This window comes from Pholcus phalangioides, unplaced genomic scaffold, assembly GCF_987345545.1.
Source record: "Pholcus phalangioides strain wild (caught in Gottingen) unplaced genomic scaffold, Ppha-v1.0 ptg000004l_1, whole genome shotgun sequence".
NCBI lineage: Eukaryota > Metazoa > Arthropoda > Arachnida > Araneae > Pholcidae > Pholcus > Pholcus phalangioides.
The window spans coordinates 44,629,476-44,650,382 of NW_028301597.1; the positions used below are offsets into that span (position 1 = coordinate 44,629,476).

The following is a 20,907-nucleotide window of genomic DNA, read 5'->3' on the forward strand; positions in this document are numbered from 1 at the left end:
ATTTTAAAGCAGTACATCACAGTGGTTTAGGCTACTATTAATGTGCCTCAAGATCAAGCACAGGTGGCACAAATGTAAAAAATTTGAGAATATGTTTTCATCAATAGCAATCCTGCATATGCCCTCACATGTATGAAAAAACCTAATTATAAATAAATTCAAAATTATGCTGATTACTAGCATGATTGGCTAAATTACACTTTTCAAGGGAAATTATTAAATTGTTACTCCTTCACACTAATAGTTTTACCACAAAATTGGTACTTGCAGTGGCATAGAATGTCAATTGACATCAGGATGAGAAATAAATTTTCAAACATGCGTAACAGACCAACTATACTTTATTGAATAGTCAAAAATAAACTTTTACCAAGTATCAAAAAAGTTCATGATATAAAACTTAATTTATCAATCTTTGATAGATTTCTTTAGGTTTTCCAAAATAGTAGCTGCTTTGTCCAATGTACTGTCTTCCTGTAAGTGAAGAAACATTTTTTTAATAGTCTTTCATTTTCAAGCAGTAAATATTTTGGAAAAAATTAAATTAACTCAATTTTCACTGCACACATTTTAATTTTTTCCCTAGTATTTTTTAGGTTTAAATTTGTGAAACATGGGTTTCTGTAATTGAGCTATTAACTGGGAATTATTTTCCCACCATCTCCCATAGATATCAGATCGATGACTATCAGGATGAAAAATTTGTATTAAAGGACCTCTTTAAAGTAGAAAAAAAAACCTAAACAAATTGAGTCACCTGAGCGGCAATGATGAGATATATTGTCTCACTTGATGTACTTTATTTTGGCAATCACAAAATATCTCACTTTCTTGAAACCATCTTGGCAACAACAAGCCTGGATAGTTATTGTGGGCTTCTTCATCTAGCATATTTTCATTTCCCAGTGAGTGGAGTCAGCTTTTATTCAAAGTTTGATAACACTAGAGAAAGGACTCCTCCCCATCTTTTCGATGTAGTATAGGAATATGTGTACATAATAAGTAGCAGGGAAAAAATAAAGCATTTATCTTCCTTGTTTTTTATTATTATTCTTGGTTTTGGCGGGGGCAATATCACACAAAATTGAAAAAAGAAATATTCTTCTTGCAAATAATTGACAATTTCTAAAAGGTTGTGATTTCCATTTTGGCAGTCATAATGTGGATCAGAGAAATTTTAAAACCCGCTTTAAGGGTTAACATGATTTGTTTAAATTTATTCAAACAAATGAGTATAGTATAATAGGCTCTACTGCAGTCCTTTTTTGTGAAGGACTACAGTGTAGCCAATCTAATTTTAATCTTTCTTTAAACAAAGCATCAAGAAAAAAATCTATTCCCTTAATCAATGTATCCATACGTGTTACTATAGTATGTATGCACAACAATGTTTAGTATAGAACTGCTTATTGATATAGTATAAACAATCATCTAATTTTTGAAGAAATTAATTTGTCAATTTTCTAAAGCATCGTGTAATAAATTATTTCACCATGAAACACTGATAGAATTGGATGAACATGAAAGTTCTGCATAACGATACCCTCTATAATCACCTATATAAAAATACTAGCTATAATACCCGGCGCTGCCCGGGTTTTCTTCAATGAGGCTTTTTTGGATCACATGATATCTCCCTCTCTTTTTCTTGAGGGACATACAAACCGTGTCCAAGTTAACCAATATGGCGACCTGCGCGATTCATGAAATAAACAAATCTAGATTTACACAGAAACGTAGAAATGAATATATATTTTTTTTTTCAAGGGGCGCTAGGTATTTCGATCCCCCCCCCCCCCTGAACTTCAAGTTATCCATCTGTCTGTTCAAGCTTCCAAAAATCCTTAGTTAAAGCTGTGGAATTTTTCCGATGCACTTTTCACGGGCTCATAACTAATTTTAAACTATCCTAACCCACATGAATTTATGCAAATAAATATCAAAAGAGACAATATGGAGACATTCATTTTCATACTTGAGAAGATATAAATGAAATCAATGATATTGCTCGAATATCCAACTCAAATGTAGGTCCGACTAATTACTTCGTATTTAATCTCCTGGGCTTCGTATATCTCTAAGCGAACTCAATATTTTAAAAATCGAGAATTCAATACAATTTTTAAAATTATTGATGGGGCGGAAAATCCCACTAATTCCCGCATTTCTACAGTAAAATCGTCAATTTTAGCACTGATTTCTATGAGGATCACCCTTTTCCTGACTCTCAAAGCGATGCTGATGATGATTATGACGTCTATTCAAAAAGCCTCATTACTGAGAGTATATTGAAAATGTGGCAAACCATTATAAAGGCATAAATATTGTACATTTACTGACAGCGTTGAAGAAATGACAAACCGTTGTAAAGGCATATACACGTCTTAAACGCATTGCTAGGGAACCACGGTAACCAAAGTAAACGTTCGGAAAGTGATTGTTGAGGCCGAAAAACCATTGTTGCCGGACAGTTTGCCCATTTGGGCCATTTGCCCTAGGCTGACGAAATTTTAAAGTACCCTATCGTTCAAGTCGGGTCCCATTTGGTATATATGCAAAATTTGGCGACGATCGATCTAAAATTGTAGATTTGTATAGAGAACATACACACACACACACACACACAGAAAATCAATTTTATATATATAGATTACTCTCCAGTCATGGCCCACTTCCCACAGTTAATATATTCTATCTGTAATTATGAATCCTGTGTAATGATACTTACTTTCATCCCTACAGCATTGTTACATAACAATTTCTTTATAGTACAGTATAGATCAGTGGTTCCCAACCTTTTTTCTTTTCGGCACCCCCTTGGATAATACATTTTTTATTTGTAAGAAAATTCCAGTGTTTTTTATAACTGATTACATTAATTACCAATAATTAATTTCTACGATTTTTTTTTACTTATTGTTTAATGTCTTTTTGGATATGGCTGATATTTAATTTTGGATTAAAAATTTTTCACTACAATTTTTTTTTTGAAAATTAATTCAAAAACAAAACTAAAAAAAAACCTATACCATGTTTTAAAATTTTTTTGGGATTTGCAAAAAAAGATTCAATGAATAGTTCTTCCCTTATTGATTCCAACCACAACAACTATAAATTTATGTTTCTTTGACACTTGACTGAATGTTTGTTGACATTTTTTCTGCAGTGTGTTTATGATAGTATCAAATCTAAGCTCAGCATGTTAATAACACAAAGTAACAATGCAAAAAAACCACAAAATAGTTTAAGTAAATAATGCTATTTTTTCTCAACCGAAATGGAAAACAAGTACAATCGCTAAGCGAAAAATAAACCTTTACAATGCAAGTCAGAAGTTGAGGTGCCAAAGTATCGGTATGATTCATATTTTTTTTAAGGAATTGAAAAATTCAATTTTTATCATTTTAATATTTTCCTGAATAGTAAATATGTTATAACTTTTTTTCATCTCACAAAAGTGCTCTCTCGCACTCTTCGGTTGGGAACCACTGGTATAGATAGATAATGACCTAACATTACTGTCTTGCCAAGCTCCATTTGCATATTTATAGCCAAAGACTGAACATCGCTTTTGGGCAAATCTTTGCAGATTTGTAGTGATGCTGGATGTAGCAAGATATATATTTATGCAATTAATTTTGTGTTTCAATTCTCAATAAACCAGATTTTGTTCAAATCAGCTGATCCTCTGTTCCAAATAGGATGGTTGTGACATGTTATACTGTACAATGGTTTTCTGACTAATGGATAAAGTAACAAAATTTTGAGATTAATAGACATGATACAAAGCTAAAGTTTTGTTCACCTTAAAAAAGCAAAATCGAATCAGATTTTCAGCCAGATGCTTGTTACCATCGCTATAGAAAGCACTTGTTGGTATGCTTTGGAGTTTCTGCAATGAAAATAACACTGATGAGCAATAGAAATCAACGTAGTTCATTTACATTTTCCATTAAATTGGAAAAAACTTCAGGGAGGGTTTCATTGCCATATGATTGTATTGCACACTGACAAAAATAATAAAAAGTTCTAGGAAAACTCTGATGGGTGATAAAATTTTTAATCAATTAGATAACCTTTAATTCATACAAAAATATACATGAATTATTTAAGAAAAGCATTATAACTATCACAATTTAAGAATAATTACCATGCATAGACAATATTTTTCTGCACTAGTTGATAACATACTTTAACAATTTAATTCTGGTAAAAGTAACAAAAAAAAATTTTCTCACACATTTACTTTATGAATAAGTTCATACATTTGAGTGTAATGCATACATTGAGTGTGAAAATTATATGCAAATTCAATCAATTAACCTTATTCTTAGATAACCACTTTGCAAATCGGTAGTCATTTGTTCCGGTTTCACTGGAAGTATCTATTTTTGAACCTGTACAGAAGGAATAGAGAATTATACAGTTTTCATTACAAAACATTCTAATGATTGAAAATTCAAATTCAAATGCAAAGATGAGTTTAACAGAAGCAATTTAACAATCTAGAAGTATCATGAATTAAATAAATAATATATCAGTCAATAATGAATATTACAAGAGACTTGGATCCAAATATATAAGCAGCTTAATTAGAAGAAAAAGTATGATACATTTTAGAATAAACAACTGGTGGAAAATATTTTACAAAGTGCCATTTTAGGGATTGAGACAACACTTAATTGTTGCAACACTCTTTTTTTCAAAATGGAAATTGTACATTAAAGAAATAAAAAAGGGAATTTTAAAAATATTCACACAACCATCATCTTCAAATTCTTAACATCTGTTTATAGAAATGAATCTTAAATACGGTAGAGTCTGGATAATCTGAGGTGGATACGACCGAGGCCACCTCTGCTTATAAAAAAACACAAATTAGCCTAAAACAATAAAAAACTGCTTTAATGTTAGTTTTACTTTAACAGAAGTATAAGCAAAAGCAGTACTACTGTATTTTTAATTCTTGAATAAGATATAGATGTCATATGATGTGTTTAAAAAATGAATGTGAAAAGGACACGAAGATGAAAGAGTGATTGAGAAGAGTTACATATGGCATTGATGGTGAACAACATGAGACACTGATAGCTTTCAACTGCCTTTCCAATGATTTTACGTAAGTAATCAGGAAATACTACCACGTCCACCATTATGAATAAAATGGTCAGACATGTTCCTCTTTCTCAGCAACCCTCTGAAAGTTAAAATGGTCTGCGTCCATTCAAGGGAGTCGTGTGGATGCATATGGAATCAGTGTTTTTCCAACTAATTTGCCATAAAATTGGTTTTTCTTCTTTATTGTGTATCAGGCAAAGAATTACAATTTTCTATAAAAGGCTTGCGAAATACTAAGAATCAGTTTTGAGCAGTTCAAGGTAATGCCAACAGTTAGGAAAGAGACTTTCTGAATAGTTTGTCTCCAAATCTAATATCCAGAAAGACTCTCTCCCCTAAATATCTTTATAGGCTGAGGAGAAATATCTCTCCAACAGTTTTCAAAATAACGTTTTTCAAAACAAAACTTGACATAGGGAGCACATCAGTGTTTGCAACACAAAGCTCTATAATCATGTTTCTACAAATGTAAGTACCGTGACAGATATTCTAAGAAACACAACAATTCACAATGTACTAAAATAATGGTACCATACCAAGTTTTGAGAAGTCTGCTATGATGAAATAGCCACCTTCTGGCACAGTAGGTTCCATTCCAACATCTGCTAAGATTTTAACAATTTTGTTTCTCTTGGGCTCCAAAGAGTCAGCCAACTCTTTCCAATAGCTGTCAGGTTTGCCAAATCTTGCTATCTCTGTTTCAAACCCAACAGCAACTGCTTCCTATGAATGAAAAATGGGTATATCAAGGAAAATGATTTTAATGCAAGAGCTTATTAAAAAACACCATATACAGGATGCATAGGTAACAGAACACACAGCACTTTACTGGCGAACCGTTAATCCTCCAAATAATATGTAGAACTCAGACACGTCATTCATGTAGCAAGGGGGTGTATCAGTATATCTCTTCTTACTTAAAATATGAAAAAGAAACTTTAATAAAAAGAATCAAGACTTTTTCTGACGATTAGAATTCACAACTTCATAATTACTTTATGACAAGAGAATTTGCATTGTAAAAGAAAAAATAATTAGACATATATAAAAAGAAAACAAACAATATTACAATGATGCCTCATATTTTTCCTACACCTGCTATCAGCAGCAAATTTGCCACTGATTTATTTGCCTTTTTAACTATTTCACAATTTAAAACAAACACTCAACACAATCAAGGAAATTGCAGTATTCTTCAAGTATTAAAATGTTTACATCTTCACACATTGAAATACTTATCAAGAATTCCCTCGAGAGAAGCAAAACTCACAAGATCGTGAAGAACTTCGTGAGCAGGACTTTGAGCCAATCAGTGTGGTGAACGGGCCTTACACATCAGGGAAAGTTTCCAGGAACTTGGACTGCCTGACCCTTTCAGAATAAAAGTGGACCTTGTCCATCTAAGGAATGTCTGAGGGTGGGGGCATGTGGGCAAACTTCTGTTCTCACGATCCGTGAGATAATTTCCCTTCACCAGCCAATAAAAAGAAGCAAGTACGCTTTATGCACAATATAGCTATTCCGCAATGAGTTAAAAATGATTGATAATTTACATAAAATGTAAAATGACTTCTACCATAACAGTATAGTTATCAAAATAAAAAAAAATATATCTTTTTATACAGACACCCTGTACCTGAAAACCAAATTGAAAAATTGTTGCCCTATCTTTCCTGATGCCAACAAAAAAAAATCCATGTTTCTAAGTGCAATATTTGTTAAAATATTTGGATTCAAAAAACTGAGGAAAGTTGGGAAAAAAACATTAAATGTGGGTGAAATGGTTTACCCATTATGAGTAATTTGTTTCTGAAAGTTATTCATATCATGACTTTTTCCTAAATCCTCCAAGCTGGCATGCATTAATTTTGGATGAGTGACCTTTCTTTATGTTTTCAATTTGTAAGTCAAACAGCTTTCTTAATGTTGAAGCATTTTCAGCTGATATTGTTTTATCTTGGACTACGTACACGTCAAGACATTCATGAGTCAAGGTATCCCTATGCAATATAATTATTGCATCTTGAGTAAATATTTTTTACCACTTGCATTAAATATTTTTAATCGCTTTGAATGTGAAATGAAATGTATTCATACCTGAACTGGCGTTGAACAAGTGTAAACACAATTCTGATGCAAGAGCTGCAGACTACGTATCAAATGCTCAGGTCCATATGCCCATCCTAGCTACAGAGACGAGAGCAAAATAAGAATTAACCAAACATAATGCAAGAAATGCTAAATTTTTGTTCAGTATTTATTCATTCTTAGCAAAAAGAATATATAATCTTAACTAATATCATATTTCATCTATTTCAACAACTGTATCACTTTATACGGAGCTGGATCTTGAATCCTGTGAACTACACGGCCGCAAAAGGTACCCATTGAAAGGGGATGATTTTTTATCACCAAAATATCATTCACTTACACTTGAAAAATGTCAAGAACTTTCCCTGACTTTATAGGTCCTATGTTTCACTATAAATATAAACAAGAACTTGCAATGTAAAAAAATGTAGATTTTTTGTGGTTTTCCAATTTTAGGGTACTAATCTGAGATGTTCTCCCATTTAAAAAATCTCCTCGCAGAGAGCAAGCCAACCTTTAACGCAATACTTACACAACACGAAAATTTTGGCATCTGCCATTTTCAAAATAGACTGATGACAGCACCACTAGAGACATGCATTTCTCTAGCAATGTACTCGTAAATACATTAGAGCCCCACATACACTCAGAACATATATTCTGAGCATGCACCAATTTGTTAGAAATTCTGCAGAGGATTGTGTGTTTTAGGTGCATATATGGGTAAGTAGTAGTAGAAAAGAAGTCAAGAAATGGAGAGAATGTTTAGAAAACAATTTAGGCTATACATTCATTTTACGAACTAGATATTTCAAGCCCAAAATAATTTAATGGCACAAATAAACTATTCAAATCTACAGATTCAGCTTTCATTTTAACTCTGAAGCAAATAAGATCACAAAATTTAGAACCTCACTTTCCAACCAGTGACACTAAAAGTTTTGCCAGCACTTCCGATAGTTATTGTTCTATCCCACATTCCTGGCAAGGTAGCTACATAAAGAAAAATTATTATTATAAGTTCATCATATATATATACAGTACAACCTAGATTTACAGATCCTCTATCAATATGTTGTAAATAAAATGCTCCAGAATAATTCTAGAATATTGCCAGTTGAATACAAAAAGATTGCCACAGTATACTCATTTTATGTACACGGGTGCTAATAAGACTGTAATAAAAAGTTTTGAATCTGATTTTGAATTACCCTCTTTCCAGCAACTTCAAATTCAATTTGCATTTAATTTGGCTTTCATACAGTAAAGAAAAATTGAAATTAAGATTAAAAATACTGACAGCTGATTGAATTCATGAAAACTCAAACAAAAACTGTCATATATTTAAATGATGAAATCGACAGGCTATTTCAAGATGACAACTTAAATACGCACAGTTATGTGCATGGAGTTATATGCACACCATGAGAATGGTGGAAAATACTTCTCAATATCCCAGAATCCAAACTCTGTTTATACACTCCCTACTGCAATGTGAGCCGACTCCCATAGAGTTCCATACAAAGTGGATCTTTAAAACGCTTATATCTCAAAATGGGGGGGGGGGGGGAAGAGGGGGGGGAATATTGAATTGTTGCCAACTTGGACCAGCTCATCAAAATACACATTAAAGTGTAAAATGCCTAGAAAATGAAGATTCAGTTTTTACCCATTCTCACATGCTCAGTGCCTTTATATGCAATCCATTCATAGACTTCATCCATCACAGCGATTACATCATGCTTTTTACATAGGTCGGCAATAACTTGAAGCTCTTCTTTTTTGAATATCTGAATTAAGAGAGCATTCTGATTTTTTAACTTGAACACATAAAAAATACAAAGAAAACTGTACAGAGAAAATATTACTAGAAGTTTTATACTGAAAAGTTATAAATTGATATAATTTAATTTTCTCATTTTAAATATACTTAACAGTATTCCAGTCATGGTTCGTAATTGTAAGTTACAATTTTATAATTATAATTTAATGCTAACTCAATTTTCAAAAATGAGTAACATATTTTTTACTTTCATAGAGATTCATACAATAACACAAGTAAAAAAATAACTCACTTTCCCAAGAGGGTTATGAGGAGTATTTACGATGATCAATTTTGTCTTCTTGCTGAATTTCGATGCTAATTCATCAGGATCCAACACCCAGTCAGCGCTAGTAATGAGACCACCAGACTTGCTCTGTTGCAATAGAAAATATGAGTTATTAAAGTTATATACTATACTTCTATTTACGAAAAGTGTGTATTGATCAGAGAATGTAATTCAGAATCATGACATTTATAAAACAGGAAATATAGAATTAAGGGGTACATATTAAATATTCTATTAAACAATATCTGAAAAACAATAAATACATTATTGAATTCAAATAATGTAGAATATATATATATATATATATATATAAAATATATATGAGTTATAATATAAATGAGGATAAGAAAAAACAATATATTTCTTCCATTAGAAGAGGGGGAAAAAAACGAAGACTCACCGGTCTAAGTGGTATGAAGACTGGTACGCCTCCAGCCATTCGAGTCATTGGCTCATAGCAATCAAAATATGGCTCTATTATAATAACCTGTTTTAAATACCAAAATTAAATCCTGTTTTAATACCAGAGAATACATAAAATCGTCGAGCATATAAGAACACATTGCAATGAATAAAATAGTAAAGCAAATAATTCACCTCATCACCAGGATTCACAAGACCAAATATTGTGCAGTATAGAGCTTCATATGCACCAACAGTGACAAGAATTTCCTTTTGTGGATTGAGCTGTCGATCAATAAGCTTGGAATATAGTTTTGACAAGGCATTGATAAGTCTTGGGTGTCCCTGTAAAAAAAAATTCATAAACAAAATTGAGATTTCATCTGATAATGGATTTGAATTTGAAATTATGTCATTTAGCGTCAGACCAAAGTTTCACAAACTTCATTCTACCACCCACTTCTTTAGAAACTTTTTTTTTCATCAACTTAAGGCCACCCATAGGATGCTATATTATACCCATAGCTTGTATTTGCTTCTTGGGGCATTCCATCAACCCCCACCCCCCCTGGAGAGGGGTTGATCAATCACTTTGAGAAACACTGGTCTAGATTTTACATTTTTAAATTTTGGCATTTATAACATTTAAAATTTAACAAGAACAAAATAAATAACAATTGAAATAAGAAATTTCAAATAATCAAGTGGATAAATGATATAATACAGGAATATTTTCTGAAAATTATTTTCCATATAATTTAGATACAACAAAAAGTTTTAGAGACAGGTTAAAGCTTTTATTAGGTACAACAAAAATGTTTTCTACACTTTTCTAATGTGTAAACAAATGCGTAACACACACACAACTTACATATTTCTCTTAAAAAATTATTTGAATATGCTATACAATGAACCTCATTTAACAAAAACGAATGACGATAATGAAAAGGCAGAGATCTCACAAGTGCAAAATAAACACCAATGAACCTTCTGATTGATTTTTCAAAAGGCACCAATTCAGAGGAACATTGTGACTCATCATTACATCAGATAACCAAGGTTTCATTGCAAACATTAACTGAAATTCAATATTTTTAAATTTTTATTTAACATCCTAATCCATTTCTAAGTGTTTTAACCCTCTGTCTGGCACAATGTGTCTGACTGGCACATCACAAACTCATTTTATATTGTACTTTTTATATTGTGTCCGACAGAAGGTTGACATGCATCAAGTGTAAACTTTTTTGTTAAATAATTTATTTTATTATGCACCATAAAACATCCAATATATTTACTTACGTAACCTCTAGTGTACTGATTTAACAGGACATTACTGTTCAAAGTTGCTTCACTTAGCGCTTTAGTTACATGTTCAGGAGCAGCAAAGTCTGGAAATCCTTGACCGAGATTGACGGGTTTGTGCTCAAGGGCAATTTGTATAAATTCCACCCTATAATATTTATGGCATTCTTAGTTTTAAAAAGAACACAAAGATACGCAAAGCCAATACAAATAATAAAATTGACTAAATAATTAAGACAAGGAGGAAATTAGAGATTTGATGAAACAATCAATTCAATTTCATTTCTATAAATAAAAATTAAAAAAAAAATTAAAAATACCACTACCAGACTCTAAAAGACGAATAATCATACTTTGAAAATGCAGGCAGTTCAAAAACATACCCGAAAAGAAAAATGTTAGCCCAAAAGTTCTGGGCATTTTTCCAGCTTCTTCGATAAATCTATCATACTAAAATAATTTTACGGAAATTTGAAGGAGTCTACTTATATGTTCAGTATGGCTTTCATTGTAATTAGTGTATTTTAAATATTTCCCATAGACTCAAAAGCAGAATGTTTTGCAATGAGTCCTCAGCTGACCGGAAATCTTAAAATTTAACTGCAGTAAAAATGCCCATTTTAGTGTTTTCTACACTTATCTTGAAATTCTTTTGATTCGTGCATGTCACAGTTTTTGGCATATTATACTTTTGGGTCCAGTATAGCTGATAAAATGTTGGAGTTTAGCCACCCAATATGGTTATTGTAATTTTAAAAAAAATTAATTTGTTTAAATTTGTGACTCTTGCTTTTTCTTAATAAAAAAAATTGTTGAATTTTCGAATTCTGATATTTTAAATTAGTGAATTTTAATCTAGATGGAAGAAAAAGAGGATTAAAAGGGATAACTATCTCTCAATGGCAGAAGTTAAAGAAAACCAAAAAATTGCCACTTAAAGACTCGGCAGAGATTCTATAATATTTTACTGATAGTATATAGTTGGTCCCAGTTTTCTGGAAAACACTGGTACGGTGGTAATTTTCATATAGGAAGAAGGTACCAGTTATGTGTGTTAAATAAATATTTAAAAAATCTCTCCTGTAGGTTTCTTTGGTGCTTCTGAAAATGTTTCTACAGGAATGTTGTTTAAATGTTTTTAAAAGTGAAAAACTTTGAAAAACATTTCAAATATCGACAAAGGTTAGCTTCATTGCTGTGATTGCCTGTTATTACACCATCAATGAATCAAGAGTCAAATATATCAAGCAAAAAGAACTTAAAATTCGATCAGCCATTGCTGTAGTTACACCTGCTACTATACAGGATAGTAAGGAAAGTCCCTAGGTCACATTGTACTAGGTTCATTGATCCTACAGGCATACTTTCAGTTAGAAAAAGTACCAAATTATGTGCAGACCTGAGATACGTCATTCATATTACAAGGGGCTGTACAATTATTAAAATACAAAACTAACTTTTTATATGGTCACCCTGGCTTGAAAAGCCTTAACTGCTGTGGTAGTTGAATGATCATGGTGATGGACTTGTATCATGAGGACCCGAGTTTGAACTCTACAGTGGTGGTCGGCTGAAGCTGGTTTTCTGAGGTTCCCAATTTTGTGGTGCGAATGCTAGAAAATTTACCAGTTGAAAAGCCTCGCCACAGAGAGCATTAGGTCTGCAATGGTACAAGATGCATTAAAAATAAAAGTTTATGGTTGGAGTTATTCACAGATTTTCCGTATTAACCGTTAACCCCCCTGGAACATAACCCTAGCAAATATACTAGAGGACTGTAGTTCACAAACATTTTCTGAAACTAGTAAGGAAAAACTACTCATGTTTAGTGTCTCACATGCTTCTGAAACACTAAAAACACCATTTTTTGTTGTTCATGTAAAAAAATTTCTTGAGATAAGACAGATGTTTTATTCATTTACTGACCATGCATTCATATCACTTCCATTTATTTTACTCTTTTGAAGAGAACAAAACAAATAGAAGTGATATGAATGTGTGGTCAGTATGGTCGATGCAATAAAACATGTCTTATCTCAAAAAAATTTTTTGCCATTGGTTTTTACAACAAATTATAGTTGTTTACAATCTATGTCATTGTTTTACATTTCATGTAACATTGTTTTATTGATATACTTTATTGCACTTTTGCTTCCTTGACATGACAAGGACAAATTTTTTTCTTATTTTTGTATTGTCATTTGTTTTACCGCAATTTGACCTAATTGGCACCAATGAAACTGAAATCCAATCAACTTTTTTTATGCTGAGAATCATTGGTTGAACTAATGCTTTAAAACCTATATACAGAGATGATTTTACTTTCAAATCCGTTAGATTCAGGATGAAACTCATCCTGATCATTTATCATTCATCAAATCATTTTATTATTTTTATTATTTTATTATTTATTATTTTTATTTTATCATTTCATCAAAAAACAGGAAAAATGCTCAAAACTTTTAGGAAGATCTAATATATATTTATGCAAATATTAATGTTAAAAAAAGTTAGATTACCAGACACTTTCTTTCATTCCCCCAAGTCGATCAGCTGGTCCATGGGAAGACATTTTCTAAAAATGGTAAAATAAAGCTTTAGCAAAAAAATTAATCATTCAATTCATAAAGGAAAATTTTAAAGCATACTATATGAGCATACAGTGCGTCTTTCTCATATGAGAGTATCACATATGATTGTAGCTAATGTAGCTTCTGAAAGCAGCAGCAAAGATGAATGTTTATGTAGCTTGTGCAATCATATCTTTTTATAAGCTTTCACAAGAGGATTAATTGGCTTTGGTTTCATAAAGGATTAACTTTTATTTAAGAAAAACTATTTCAAGGTATCTCAAAAAATATATGAAATGAGCATGTATAAACATTCTTTAAAATAAAACATACACAGAAAAACAGAGATTGAATCAGGGTTGAAGATTTAATAAAAACACATGTAAGTTGTTTGATAAATGAAATGTTAATACCATTTCAAATATGCACAGGGACAGATTAGGGCCAAACTTACACATTGATAAAAGGCATAAATAGAAATGCAAGGACAAGAATATTCTCCTGGATGTAAAATTCAAAGAATTGAGAATTCTTTTTAATTTTAAATAATGAAAAAAATAAAATTATAAATTTATTTTTATACTATGAATTGTAATCCATTTTTCACTGACTGGAATACTAAAAATTTAAATTTTTGGTATAATAATCTTATAATGACAACTTTTAACTGAAGGATATTCTCAGAATGTATTGCTTCTGCAAGGTTTCAGTTGATTAATAAAGGATTTGTAGAAGAGGATTTTTTAAACCTTTGCACATTATAAAAATCATTTTAAAATAAACCATATTTTTAGAATTAAGTTGAAAGTAGAAAATAAACTTGAAATTGATTGACAAAGAAAGCTATTCAAATAATTATCTTTTTTATTCTAAGATATAGAACTGTTATTTCCTTCAATGGAAATATGGTCATGCACTCAATTTTTTTTTTTTTTTAAATTTAATACCACTCATATAATATATTCTCAAGTTTTTCCAGTTGAAATATTGGAAATTGTTAAAACTTTAGTATTGAGGGCGGCAAACTTTAATTTATTTTCTTTCTTATTAGCAATGAATTACTTGTTGTTGCAGTAATTTTAGACTGCAACTTTTGTCAAAGTCATTGCAATGCATGTTCCTTTCCACCACAAGACAGCACTATTGTTTTCTGTTGACTTTCTATAATATATGGCTTTCCAAAAAAAGTCATATTTTTCTCAATATCTAGGCAGTTCTGAAAGCATTCCCTCTAAAGGCATACCATCTATAGTTGCCAAGTGATGAATGAATTCTGATCTATGCTTATTTGGGCTGAAATTCACATCGTAAGTTTTCTTTTTTTTCCTATACAGCTTCAAGCATGATTTTCCCTTCACTTTTCAACAGTGAAGCTGATGGAATTATTTTGTTGATTGGAGAAAAAATGCTTCAGCAATCATATTCATTGTCAATTTGGCAGATGTAAGATATTTTAATCCATTTCACAATAATTGCAAAAATATCTTGATATACAATGCAACAATCAATTACTATTCATACTATTGTGAACATAATTAGAGTTACGGGTACCCATTGGAGAATAGCTCTGCATCCTCTGAGAATTGAGATGTTTAATGTTGATATTTTCACAGTTATTACAGAAAAATCAAACAAAATATAATTTTCTTTTAATAATATAATAAACTTACTTTTAATGATTGTTGATTTTTGAAATTTGATAATTAATGTTTAATATGGTATTCATAAACATGTATTATTTTATACATATTTATTCACTATAAAACTCTTTAAGGTGAAGTTAGGGTATCCAACTAGGTTGAAAACATCATTTTAAAAGAAAATATCAATTTTTATTTTATTTTTTATGAAATTCCTATTCTTTGTGATTCAAAAACAGGCCTTGTTTTGTTCATATTAAGCTCAGAATCAAAGTTATGTCCACTTTAGTGTTGCGTTTTTACATACAAGTAATTCCTGAATGAAAACTTCAAACACGTTTAATGATAAATGTTATTCTTGACATTTCGCTTGAGTTTGAAACATTTCTAAAAATTTATTCATTATACTATTACAAAATTTTAACAGGATGTTCTGATACATATATATTGTTGGGGATATGAACTAAAATCTAAGGTCTATCACATATATTTGTCTGTGCTTTATAGACAAAATTTAAAATGAAATGTATATTAACAGATTTGAGTGTAACTCATGAGCATATCATACAATCCTTTAAATTTTAATTCATAACCTGCACCATTGCTAGCTGAATGTACTGCCATAATAACAAAACTGTACTCATAGAATTTTTTGCAATCGTATTTGGAAAAGCACATGAATTTTATTTAAAGTTTGACAAAAAAAAAGATTTTTCATAGAAAAAGACATAGGTAGGTAGTTAAAAATTTATTGTTTTTGTTAGTCTGGGACACTTCCTATCAAAAAAATGTTATTAAAGTTCACTCCAGTACAATTTCAAAGAAAAGTGACAATAAAGGTAATCGGATAACTCTTAACAGGTCTTTTCAGAGAATACTCTCTTTAATGAGAATATTCTCCAAAAGATTATCAATGAGAATTTTAAAACTCTAGAGCATAAATAAAAAAAAGTATGTACCGATTTCCGAGAACTTCAGAGAAATTAGCTTAATAAATTACTAATAACAGAAATAAAAATGAATGAATTCCATATAACTTCTCAAATAATCAGAGTGTAATATCCTTTAAGTAATACCATTAATGATGTTAGGGAGGAAAACATCTTTCTGGGCAGGATATAAGAAAATGCACATTTCACACAATTCTCTTCCTGATGGGTCCATAAAAATAATTTTCTTATAATGTTCTAAAGAAAAATTGTTTTAATATAAGCCATTGAATACCTATACTTTTTTTAAAGCGAAAAAAAGATGTGAAATAGTTAAGCAGCAGTGAAATGATTAGAGCCCAGAAGTTCAGGCAAAATGCCATAAATGTCTTTTTTTCCTACTTTCAAACTTTTGGTAAAATTGCCTTTTTTTTAAATTTTCCTGCCATAAATGCCCATTTTAACACAATTTTAAGTTTATATCAGTGAATTTCATAATCTGTAAAACTTGGATATTTCGAGCATTGAGAACAAAATATATAATTGCTCTTTCTAAAAACTTTCCAACTCTCAGTATTAACTATCATCAGAAAGTCTCCCCCCCCTACTTCAGCCCCCATTTAAATGCCAATAAGTGATAGGGAACTTGTTGTTGCCATGCATTAATTCTGCTTTGACCAGAAGGTGCTACATGTGAATGATTTTGTTTCAGATGAACATAACCCATGTTAAAAATATATATATAGGTTTCCCCTCATGTTTCACATAACATGCCACACTCAGGCATTGGACAGCATTGTATATGTACAGCTTACCAATGACTGTCCCCAAGAGGTCATCAGTTCACGTCATGGCTCACTCGAGGAGAGGTAAGAGCAGACAGGGCTCCAGGGGCCCATGTTTTGATTTCGGTTCTTACATCATAAATGCACTGCAAACAACCATGGCTATTTATTTTACATACATATTTAGTATTCGATTAAATTTACCAGAGTCGCCCTCAGAGGTGTGCAACAGGTGTGGCCAGAATCCTGCGTGTGTGGTAATGTTAAAAAAAAGTTAAATTTTTTCACAACAATAGAACAGGGTAGCTGTTTCAACCATAGAAATGATAACTATTATTCCGTAAACAATGAAACAAATAAATGAGAATATTTTGCAACTCGAAGGAGCCCCACTTATCATTTTCTCTATGGGCTCCGCTTCTGGTGATGGTGGCCTTAGGGTCTACTAAAATTTTATTCGAAGTTTGAAATCAATTAAACTCGGATAAAAATTCAGTTATTATAAACCACGATTATAATAGACGGATTAAGGTGCAACCAATTTTTCCGTTAGTTTTTCGACCCTTAATACCTGTTTTTAATTATTTTTTCTTCTTTCCATAAATTATAAATGCTTTGATGCTTTTTTTTTAGTAAATATTTTAAGAATTTTTAGTGCCTTTTTACCTGCCTATTTCGGCCATCTTTAGTGCCTCAACTTCCAGGCTCTAGAAATGATGTTAGTGTGTTAGTTGCCAATAGCTTTATAGCACAAGTCAAATAAAATAAATTAATTTTATTTTTTCACATCCATTATAAAACAAGTAACGTACTGAAGAATGGATTTCTGAACTTGTCACTAATCCAATTCTTGCATTCTGTAATACTGGGATATTTGCACTTTTCCTACTTAAATTTAAAATCGTCTTGTAGTAGTGCCTAAACATACCCTGACCATTCTAGAACCCTGAAAAGAATAAGACAACTGAAACAGATCGGCCATTTGTATACATATTGACAAAATGTAAGAACTTCACCAATCTAAAACTATGATAATTGAAATAATTCTCAATTACGCTAGTCCAAAAAGCTATTGCCTCGAAAGTAAATATTTAATTATGCAGTGACAGATAGGCTACTTGGTAATCTTCATTTCAGCACTTTTTTGTGGTTATTTTTGTGTTAATGGTAATGTGAAACAGCCCAACCACCAAGATTAGTATAGCCGACCCTTGTTATAACAACCATACGTTATAGCGATCATTCCATTATAATGACTGGTATGACAGGTCCCAAATATTTCTCTATTTCTACCATGTTATTTTTTTATCCAATATAATGATCACCAATAAATATTCAATAAATTACAATGACCAAACCCAACTCAGCTCGTTTTTTTTCCTTTATCAAAAATAAATGTACAAGATCTGTTGTTTAGTGAGACGGCGGCAAGCTGTGATCAGATTAGAAGGATGAGGTGTTTAAGTTTGTAGGAGCTCCCGTCCATTTGTGATTTGGTCCTATAATTTCCACAAGGTTCCTAGGTTGAGAACCCTGCTCTAGGATAACTGTCAGATCAGACAAAATCGGATTCTGTATCTTCTGGGATATTATCACTTTAATAGTGTAGGTTGGAAGATGCTAGGGAGGAGCTGCTCTAGGCTAAGCAGTTTAATAGTCATCCTCAGGTGCCAATGTTAACCTAATGTGCGTCAAGCTCATGGACACTGGGGGGATTGGGAGGGGGAACTTAGTTTAGAGGGCTGCAAAGCTGTTCTTGCATTGGGCCACAAAAAACCAAGACTATCTGTGTGCTGTGTGTGCGTGTGGATAAGCATGACGCTTTTAAGACTGCCCTGTTAGTAGGTTTTACCATGGCCCTCCACATCCTGAAGCAGGGCCCCCCCCTAGACTGTATTTTTGACTAGCCCCCAAGCAGACTCTATGCGGACTCTTCAATGGTAAATTTTTTGCATTAAAAAAAAAAACTATGGTAATTATCCCTGGCCCTGTGATTCCCACTCTTGTGGGGTCACGAGTGGTACTTCAGGGTCGTACTGTGCCTTTTCGGTGCCAAGGGCCAGACTTTTCCTTCAGGCCCTTTTTGAAAGGGTTATTATGCAAAATTAGTGTAAATTTTTTTGGAGCTCCCCCTACTGCGTTCTGTTTGCCCTAGCCTAGTTACGGCCCTGTGGTCCTTCCAGTAAGATCGCCCCCCCAAAATATCACAGTCCGGATGGTGGTGGGGTCAATGATTCTGTTGAGATGGCACCAGTAAATCAAAAAGCTTTAACACATGCAGTGCCGTCTTAACGCATGGGCCTACCCGGGCCTCAAGAGAAAAGGGGCCTCACAAAAATGAGATTTGGTTGAAATTTTCTATAATTTACCTGGTAGGGCCTCAGAAAAACCACTTGGCCCATGGTGCTCTTAAGACGGCCCTGAACACATGACCCACTTTGATAGCGCTAAATATACAGTTCAGAGGCTTGCGGGCTCCATTAGGATTTAGAAGTTGGCCCACATTTCAAGATGCCTGCATGCAAATATGATGACGTTGAAAATAACATGACCTTATATCCCAATTGGGATGAGCACAACAATTTAATTGAACACACAAATTTGTAAATTACTTGCAGTACTTCTTTATATATACATATGTTATTACTTATATATAATGTAAATAAAACACGGGGATTTAACAATTAATCCCTAGTTTGATTATAAGATATTCTAATATACTTAAAATCTTCTCCCACATACATTAAGGAGTTTGTAGAATGAATGATAATTATAATGATATTTTAACAACAAAAACGTTACCTAATTAATAAATATGAAAATTGATTAACCTAGGGGCAAAACCAGCAGACGACAACCACTCAAGGAGGACGTGATCTGAACCTATGAATTGGGGAGCGGACTATACGGATAGATTAATCGCAAAATTACGATATTCAGGAAGTGTTATTTATATAAATACATGTTAGATGGCAGCAGACATTCCATTCTTTAGGATCTGTCTGTTTACAGACACATTCATTAAATTCCATCATCTTACCGACAGATGACAGCACAAACTACAATGGCCTTTCGATCATATTATATCGTGACTATTTTATATATAGCCTATGATTTATCGAACATTCCAGTATTTTCTTGTGGTCGTCTCGACATTTTTTCAGAATTATTCAGCGAATTTTTTCTTTTAGTGTAATATTTATTGAAACTTTAGAAAAAATATAGTTTTCACATTACGATAATTATATTAGGGGCCGTTCAAGTATTACATAAGCAAATTTTTAGCCATTTTTGACCCCCCTCCCCTTGTCAGCAAAATTTCGTCATCAGCTCTGCCCCTCTGAATCCTAACTCATATTTTCATAAAGGGTGGTTGATGACGTAAGCATTATCCAAACGCCCCCCCCCGTCATCAAAAGTCAGTAAACGGAAACCTCCCCCCCCCCCCATCGATGATGACGTAATACTTGAACGTCTCCTTATGGGTAAAATATAAAAATATGTATTTGATCATTTTTGTCGCATCACGGTCATTTTCTGCACACAATGGCTAATTAGACCGGGACCTACAATTTGTTACCGATTCCGAACGGCAGCCTTTTTTCAATATTATACAAATACAAATACAAATACAACACCACAACAGGCAAAATGCCCAACGAGGTGGCTGATAAAAAGATGCCCATAAAAATATGGTTGTCATATGTTTCAAAAATACAGCAACCCAATTAAAAATGCAATTAACACAAATTACAAACAATATATACACATGATAAAATATTATACAATGCCCATAAAGAATACTTATGGTTGTCTTATTCTAAGAATGGATAGCTTCTCGATTTACCCCAACATGTTTATCGTATTTCTTTTTAAACGTGTCAATTGTGTTACAATTTACTACCTCCGGGGGTAAGCTATTCCATTTATTAACAACCCTATTAGAGAAAAATTCC

At 32.2% G+C, this 20,907-nt stretch overlaps 1 protein-coding gene across 6 annotated transcripts; it reads right to left on the bottom strand.

Annotated features, from left to right (window-relative positions):
• Positions 1–323: 323 nt before the first annotated feature.
• Positions 324–19,994, bottom strand: Kyat (Kynurenine aminotransferase). 6 transcript variants are annotated; one of them, XM_089231568.1, is made up of 15 exons: positions 19,754–19,836; positions 19,321–19,466; positions 17,764–17,897; positions 13,547–13,602; positions 11,025–11,175; positions 9,918–10,067; positions 9,721–9,807; positions 9,285–9,407; positions 8,879–8,999; positions 8,126–8,202; positions 7,216–7,305; positions 5,655–5,841; positions 4,324–4,397; positions 3,806–3,892; positions 324–474 (listed from the first exon to the last, which is right to left on the bottom strand). In XM_089231568.1, exons 3-15 carry the CDS (start codon positions 17,875–17,877, stop codon positions 409–411), a joined length of 1,383 nt encoding a protein of 460 aa, XP_089087694.1. In that variant the 5' UTR covers positions 17,878–17,897; positions 19,321–19,466; positions 19,754–19,836; the 3' UTR covers positions 324–408. The 6 variants fall into 6 exon arrangements, with proteins under 6 accessions (XP_089087694.1, XP_089087693.1, XP_089087696.1 ...); XM_089231567.1 differs by lacking the exon at positions 19,321–19,466 and having other exon boundaries at positions 19,754–19,957; XM_089231570.1 differs by lacking the exon at positions 17,764–17,897 and having other exon boundaries at positions 19,754–19,830.
• Positions 19,995–20,907: the final 913 nt, after the last annotated feature.

What these genes read in the sequence shown, in the direction of transcription:
- Kyat (XM_089231567.1), bottom strand. Translation starts at nt 17,877, where the DNA reads ATGTTTAGGCACTACTACAAGACGATTTTAAATTTAAGTAGGAAAAGT. An exon ending in CTTGTTCAACGCCAGTTCAG is followed by an intron (nt 5,842 to 7,215) that starts GTATGAATACAT and finishes TTTCATTCATAG; the next exon opens with GAAGCAGTTGCTGTTGGGTT. An exon ending in AGTGGTTATCTAAGAATAAG is followed by an intron (nt 3,893 to 4,323) that starts GTTAATTGATTG and finishes TTTTCATTGCAG; the next exon opens with AAACTCCAAAGCATACCAAC.